General features: G+C 50.4%; 1 protein-coding gene across 1 annotated transcript; it reads right to left on the reverse strand.

Moving 5' to 3' along the window:
* Window positions 1-2,114: 2,114 nt before the first annotated feature.
* Window positions 2,115-7,983, reverse strand: LOC102700323 (myb-related protein P-like). Its single transcript, XM_040522180.1, has 3 exons — window positions 7,524-7,983; window positions 7,108-7,237; window positions 2,115-3,145 (listed from the first exon to the last, which is right to left on the reverse strand). The coding sequence occupies exons 1-3, from the start codon at window positions 7,654-7,656 to the stop codon at window positions 2,392-2,394; spliced, it is 1,017 nt and encodes a 338-aa protein (XP_040378114.1). The 5' UTR covers window positions 7,657-7,983; the 3' UTR covers window positions 2,115-2,391.

The following is a 7,983-nucleotide window of genomic DNA, read 5'->3' on the forward strand; positions in this document are numbered from 1 at the left end:
GTGGGATGAACGCCACCTGACAAACCTGCATCATGACGCCGCACAGTCCCGGCCGGTGCGCAATCCAATTCGCCCACCGGCAGATATATATATGGGCCCTGAATCCCCGATTATATTCTCGATTAGCATGATCAAACACGTATTAGCGGCCCAAAGCTCGTACAAAGAGCGACCTGTTCGAGCACCGTGACATCAATACGTCTGCGACCACGCGCCCATCCATGAGACCATGATCCATCCACACACACACACACCCATGGCGCTGCAAAGATGGGAGGTTTTATGGTGAGACGTCGCCATGGATGAGGAGTTTCTGCGAGTTCAGACTTTCAGTTCCAGACATGGCCTGGCTAGCCAGGTCATGTGAGCGCATGTGATCGGCCATCAATCACCTCGCCACAAGCTGACAAGCGCGCAGTGGCCGGCCGGCTGCTGCAATGCATCGGTCCCAGCTCTCGTACGCACGCTGCAGACACGCACAATTATTTGGGGTGTACCCGCGTACATAGAGGCTAAAAAGACTGCTAAAAAGACTCACAATGAGTGACCCAGTTATCTTAGCTAGATCGATCGATCGATCGCAAAATAATTGCTGAAAAGGAGACACGTGAAATTGTACACATCATGAGAGGAAAAGCCTGAGCCAGTTCAGTCCTACCTTGAGCAAATGATATCGCCTTCCTGTAGAGATCGAAGTCAGTTCAGGTCTTAGCCTCTTAGGGCAGCACCACAGCTAGCTAGGCCGTGCACTAATACACATTGTCAGAGACTACAAGGATGTACCGAATCAACAGCTTATGAATAATATCCGATCATGATTTAGCACGTAGAGTAATGCCATCGACGAACGGCCGAACGAAGACACGGACAGCGTCGACGGATCGATTTCACACAGATCATTTATTAAGAAGATCTTAAGAATCTGACGCGAGGCCTGATTCAGACAGTGGACAATGAAATTGAATCGCTTTGTTAGGGATGCTAGTTAGCCACACATGTTCAAGCGCTGGCCTGTTCACCGATGGCTCAGCTGGTACGGTTGGGCCGATAGATCGCTTTAACCGCCGTACTGGTAGCGATCGCCGACGCTACAGTCGCCGGATGCCGACCGCGCAGCGAGCGATCGCCACTGCGTTTGTCCCCCCGGGAGTACAGCGTCCACTGGCCTGTCTATCTGCAGCACCGGAGGCAGACCTGACGGAGCGGACGAACATGCCCCGCCAGAGCTGCGTACTAGCTCCAGATGCCCGCCTGATTCGACCGGGACGGCTTGTTGGCTCCCGTCTCCGGCGCCGGCCGGCTGGCCACTGATTGCTGCCGAGCGTGTGTTCGTCAGCTCACGTTTCTGCTTGTCTAGTCGATCGAAGGCCTCCTTGTTGGCTGCGCCTAGCCACAGATTCTCTGATTTCTGAATTTCTGGAACTGGTAACTTGCAGAGTTTTGTGTCTGGTCAGAGCGTCAGGGTTGGCACTGGAATTATCAGTGTCAATGTCTTAACGTGTCATCCGATCCATCGATGGAGTGACATCTTTTGCCGAGGATTTGACGGGGGAACAAGTGGACAACTTCTCTGGAGTGTAAACGTACTGCTGCCAATTTATTACAGACGATAAGAAACCTCGTGATGGGTTGATCAGTTGATGTCTCGTCACTGGGGAAACGCTGTTATTTGCCCCTCTCGAGCACGAAACCTCTGTATAGTGCCATTGCTTGTTGCCGGGTGCTACTCTTCTCCCTGGAACAGAAGTTCAGAACAGCAGCAATCCTACAGTTGTCCCATACGGAACGTGAACGAGTATAGTTGTCTCAGATCCATAACTACGCTGTGTACGCACTGTCCTGAAGAAACAGACAAAACTATACTGCATAACTGGTGAGGAACTCCATCAGGAACATCTTTCAGATTTGTTTTTCCTCTCCTCCACCTGGTAAGCAATCTGCTAAATCTCATACTGCCACACTTGCAGCATGGGAGGGGTGGTGTATAGGTGGATGGGTTGTCTGCTCGATTTATTCCAAGATGTTTCCACGGTTTTATCTACCTCTTCACCCTAGAACTAATCAAGCGAACACAAAAACAATGATCAGTTGTCAATGAACCCAGTGAGACCAACCAGAACAGCCCAACGCCAAAGCTCACTTCATTTCCACAAGAGGTGCAAACAGGTTCAAAGGTGTCCACTCTACACTTCACAAGTCCACTCTACACTTCACAGGAGCAGGCGTGAAACCTGCCGATTTCCACTACAGCCTGCATGACATGTGAGGGAAACGACTCTCCATCGCACAAGAGACCGAGAGAGGGAAGCCACAACTACCAAACTATGAATGGCTAGCAAAAATTTGTACAAGTCTACGACGACAGCTTTGCTGTGCTGGCCACGGTGAGGCTCAGCACGAGTCCGAGAGGAGCCAGCTCGCGAACGACTCGAGCTCGTCCGAGCTGCAGCAGGCCATCGTGCCGTTCGGCTCGCCTGCGTCGCGGGCAAGGCCGCTCTGGGCCGGATCACCCCACAGATCGGCCGCGAAGCCGTCCCAGTCCATGTCTAGCAGGTCGTCCGCCTGGGCCGCGACGTCCACCGGCTCGAGGCCCGGTATACCGGCGCCGTCGGGCGCGACGCCGCCGCACAGCAGGGCCTCCATCTCGGCGATCTCGCTCTCGGCCTCCCAGAGGCCTATCTCCATCGGGTCCAGCGACATCGGGCCCGTCGTTGTCTCCTCGCTGCACGGCCCATCGGGCGTGCCGCTGTCGCTGCTGTTGTTGGGCTGCTGGCTTGGCTCCTCCGGCTCCGGGTCGACCACCACGCTGCCGCTCCGCGCCTCGACGCTCTGCTCGCGAGGCGGGCTCGACGCCGGCAACGGCGGCGTGGCATCGGTGGCCGCCGCCGCCGCAGCAGCAGCAGCCGCCTTGCGCGGCTCGGCATCCTCCCGCTTCTTGTCGCCCTTCCGCGACTGCCCAGCTGTCCGGCCGCCACGCCGCTTCCCTGCAGCCTGAAGCTTGGTCACGTCGATGGTCACGGCGGCCTCGCTGGCGGCGGTGTACGTCCTCCGGTACGTGTGGATCTGCCGGCTCAGGTGCGAGTTCCAGTAGTTCTTGATCTCGTTGTCCGTTCGACCCGGGAGGTGGCTCGCGATCAGGGACCACCTGTCAGTCATACAAACAACATTTTTCACGATTAGCTGGTCCAATCTCCTGTCACGCGAAGAAAGAAGGAATTCTCTCCTAAATCACCGCTGATTTTGATTTTTTTAATAGATGTTTGACTGTTCGTTTTATTTAAAAATTTTATTTAATTATTAATTATTTTTATATCATTTTGTGTTTCGTTAAATATATTTTTATGCATATATATATATAGATTTACATATTTGATAAATCTTTTAAATAAGAGAAATATTTAAACGCGTATAAAAAATAAACTACGTCTCAATATTTATATAGACGGGGTAGTACTACATTTACTGCACGTCTACACGTGACGCCGATGCCATGCGCCATTGCGCCTAGGCTTTCGCAATAATAAAGCTGTGGAGAAACTGTTGTACTACCGGGGTTGTAGTGGTACGCCGCTTAACTACACAGGGACTTGTAGATACTTAATAAATTAAGTTCTTAGATAGAATATTTGACTCTTTATTTTATTAAAAAAATTTACGATTAATAATTTTATTTTTATTAGATTATAAAATATGAATAGTATTTTAGATGTGACTAATTTTTTTAAAAAATTTTCAAATAAGACAGATGATTAAATGCTCGATAAAAAAATAAAAAAAATTGGTTTTTTTGACGAGGGAGCAGACACCAGGCCAGACGTAGCCCGTGGGGCGACCTGGTTCGTGTATCATTGCGGAGCGCGACGCTGGGACGCCGGAAAGCAATAGAAAGTTCAGTGGAGAAATTAAGAGAGGACCGGAGGCAGGTGCACTGCTAGGCCGCCGGCCCGGGGACCCCATGAGCAAGGCCGGTTTCGTTCGCTCTCTCTCCCCACCTCCCCCAAAATCTCCATGCGTGATTTGTTAACGTTAAAGTCAGGAGCGTCATGAAGGCATGTGGGGCCCGCAATTAACCTTGGAGGGGCCCACGGACAGCGACTGGTGAGCCAGATGTACATGATTAGCCAATTGAAAAGGGCGCGTCGTTAGCGCGATGATGATCTGCGTGAGAGGGACATGCCCTCGTTAAGGAGGAAGGGCAAAAGGAAAAGAAAAAAAAAAAGAAAAGGAGAGAGAGGATACTCCTTAAAAAAGCGCGTGCAAAGTGCAAAATCGCGCAAGCGGAGCGTGACAGACATGGCGTCCGTCCAAGACGGACGAGTCATGTGTCAGCAGTTAAGTCTGACGGCCCAGTGGTCGTTCTCTTGGCATTTATATGTACCCTTGACAGCTTGACAGATCAACCGGGGTAATTAACATGTAGCCTTGTCTCGTTGGCTTAGCTAGCTTGACAGGCACACGTTACACAGCGCTGCGACGACGTACCCTACACGGCTACACGTAAGTTTACTACGTAGGAGTGTACGTACCTCCGATCCTGTCTGCACCTCCGTGCATTCGTTTTGCAGAGCGCTATAGTGAGCTACAACACGTGACGTGGCCGGGGCAGAGGCCAACACATGCATTCCCTTCTGTCGCCGCCCTTCCTCCCCAATACCACACGCATGCGAAATCCTCAAACATAAAAGGAAAATCTTTACTACGTGCTAGCTAGTAACCGCATGCACAGTAGGTGCAGTAAAATGCTATAATTACTCGTGTTAGTGTACAATCGGAATAGATAAGAAAGGGTGGATGATCGATAATTTTTTTCGCGAATTATTATTCCGATCTTTATGGTGCTCAAGATAAGACACTACCTGGTATTTTATTAGAAACTTCAATTATGTTCACAGTTTGTGGCAGTGTGTACAACTATATATGCGTGATGGCCCATGCTCGAAGCCAGTAGCCACGCGTAGCAGGTATGGACAACATTTGTCCCACAACGACGACGGCCGTGTGCGCGACGAGACGTACGTTATATATAGAAGTCCAAATTAAAACTCAAGAGGCCGGCCGGCCAGCTTAATTTAACGTTTGTTCGTTCTGAGATGCAGTCACAACACTCACAAACAAGCAGTGCAGCAACACAAGTACTGAAAAGGGGTTAGGGCGTGTCTCGTCGTGAGGGGGAAACACCTGTCGCGAACTCGCGATACATGCATGTGTGTTTGGGAGATGCACTTGTCGTACGTTAATTTGGATCTCCCGCACCGACGCGGCAGACGTGCTCAGACAATCAGACATGTCGAATCGTCTATCAGTTAAGGCGTTACAGCCACGAGGAAGTCCCGTGCTTTTTTTTTTACTCACTACAGCCAGCGATACTCCATAATTTAGCTAACTGCAGGAAGCTTAGCTCGGATATGATGGTCTGTTATAGAAACTGATAAACTAACCGCCGCTATATATCTATGTGCGACGACTTCTGAAGGTATTTCCAATAGTACTGCGATCTTATGATCTTTTATCACGAGAAAGCATTTAGACCAACGATTTCCTCCCTCGTGTTTCTTCGCCTTTTGATGGAAGAAATTAATAAATCCAGAGATTAATCTGGTCTTGGAAATTGTTGAACTAGCAGAGAGGAGACTGTACCCCCCCCCCCCCCCCCCCCGGGGTGGGTGTTAGGCAATTGAGTTTACATATTTACTGCATTTAGGAATATACCATACCAGTGCAATCCTATAGTTGTATGATCCGATGCACAGGCATTTAGTCAAGAATTTATAGAGGGTGGGTCGATCGGAAATTCAACTTGTATATGCAATTGATTGGGCCGGTCCCAGATGTTAGGGAACGTACACTTATGCATGCCAAGTTGCAAACTTGAAGCATGCATAAAAGAGGTCATTTTCTGGCGGTCTAGTACCAATCTAACTTACAGCTATTACTACTTGTTGGAGCAAATTAACGTTGGTCGAACAACCCAACAAACAAGCCTGAAGGGCGTGTCCACCCGCGCACTACAAAAAATATTGATGCACGGTAAGAAGGGAGAGGTCAATCATCCTCGATCCTTGTGATACATGGTATAATATTTTCTGAAAGAACACATGAAAAGTTTTTAAAATCATATGATGGAACTTATCTTTCACTTGACATATAGAGAGCACTCTAGCCCAACACAAATATATATACTATATCGTACGAGACGACTACACTACTTAGGGTTAAGCGTGGATGGATTAATTGTGGGACACTGGACGTACACGTGTTGCTATCTAGCCTAGAAGCTACTGCATGCATAAGCTGCAGACGCGCCGGGCTCTTCCGCCACACGCTTCGGGGGTGACACACGTGACAGCGACCAAATTGATTATTTAACCGGCAAAAGCTAGCTGTGTGCACTTTCCCGGCGTATAGCACACGTACGCGAAGGCATATATGCACTGCAGGTAACATGCAGTACAAAAATACCTGAGACGAGACGACCTCGAAGTTAAAAGGGGGCCGGTACGTTTCAGCCATGCATGCATACAGGCATGCAGCTATTTCGTTTTTCCGGTGCCTTTTTTACTACTACCGTCTACTGCTACTACCTGCACATAGGGGCTGAAGCTAATTAAATGGCTAGCACGCACAGTTCGTACTGTTGCAGTATAGTATGTACATGTCTACGTGTGACTCTGTGAGGTGCATGACAGTAATGTCTCAACTCTCAACGACTCAACCGATCGAAGGACTCAACCCTCAAGGAGTCAATATAATATATTCGGATCTAACGAAGAAGCCTTTTTGGACTCGTCAGATGCGATATATTCGTCCGAAGTTGTTAAAACTAGCAAGTGTTCTCAAAATCGATCATCACTCAGGAGTGCACGTGACAAATTAAATGAACCTAATCATAGTTTATACACTGCTTCCGTCGAACGTACTGTGGGGAGTACTTATGCTGTCGAGTAGTGGAACCCATTTTTTATAAAATAAGGTTTAAAGTACATGAAGTGATATCTGTAGGGTACAGTGGGCGTGTATTAACATCAGTAACTAACAGTGTGTGGGATCGGAGGAGGGGAAAAAAAAAGCAGAGGAGAAAAGGAGAGGGGCGTGGATCGATCAGTGTACCTGTTCCCGAGGGTAGCGTGGAGCTTGATGATGACGTCCTCTTCCTCCTTGGAGATGTTCCCACGCTTCACCCCGGCTCTCAGGTAGTTGATCCACCGCAGCCTGCAGCTCTTGCCGCACCGCAGCAGCCCTGGAGATATACGGACGGCACGACACGAATTAACCCCAACGAGTCAAGGTGACGAATATATAGCCGCCGGGAAGCACGAGTACGTTTTTTTTGGCAGGATTTAGGGCTTCGGTTAATTAGCAAGCTGCTTAATCAACCGTACTGTGGCCGACAGGGAATGAACAAATTAAGGGTCGATCGATAATAAAGATCGATCGATTGTGCAGGTTGATCATGCACATGTGTGTGTAAAGATGGGAATATGCGATAGCTAGCTCCGGCGGTGGTGGGCGTAGCACACACGCACCTGCATTCTTGGGGAGCGAGCGCCAGCAACCCTCGCCGTGCTTGGCAATGTAGCCGGCGAGCGCCTCGTCCTCCTCCGCCGTCCACCTCCCGCGCTTCAGCCCCACCTTCTCGCAGCACGGCGCCCTCCCCATCGCTCGGCCGGCCGATAGCTCGTTCTGGCGGCGCGCGCGCGCGCGCGGGGCTCCGGACGCGGACGACGTGCCTAGCTAGCTCGACCGTAGTCTCCCCGGCCGGCCTTGCGCACGGTGGCTGTAGCTAGCTCGGAGGCAGCTAGCCAGTGCGTGCGTACGCGCTGTCACTGGTTCGCGCGTGTGCGTCCAAGGCGGCGGGTTGGTGGTGGTGATCGGATCGATCGGCCGCTAGCTAGCTAGCTCGCTCTCGCGCGCGCTAGTTAATTTGGATCGAGAGGCCACGCACGCACACGACGGCCTGCACGGCGCCATAATATAGGAGGCGGA

This window comes from Oryza brachyantha, chromosome 3 (assembly GCF_000231095.2).
Source record: "Oryza brachyantha chromosome 3, ObraRS2, whole genome shotgun sequence".
In the NCBI taxonomy this organism is placed as follows: Eukaryota; Viridiplantae; Streptophyta; class Magnoliopsida; order Poales; family Poaceae; genus Oryza; species Oryza brachyantha.

Excerpts from the sequence above, each read along its gene's own strand:
- LOC102700323 (XM_040522180.1), bottom strand. The coding sequence starts at position 7,656 with ATGGGGAGGGCGCCGTGCTGCGAGAAGGTGGGGCTGAAGCGCGGGAGG. Across the intron at positions 7,238-7,523 it reads CTCGCTCCCCAAGAATGCAG|GGCTGCTGCGGTGCGGCAAG; the intron begins GTGCGTGTGTGC and ends GTATATCTCCAG. Across the intron at positions 3,146-7,107 it reads CACGCTACCCTCGGGAACAG|GTGGTCCCTGATCGCGAGCC; the intron begins GTACACTGATCG and ends TATGACTGACAG.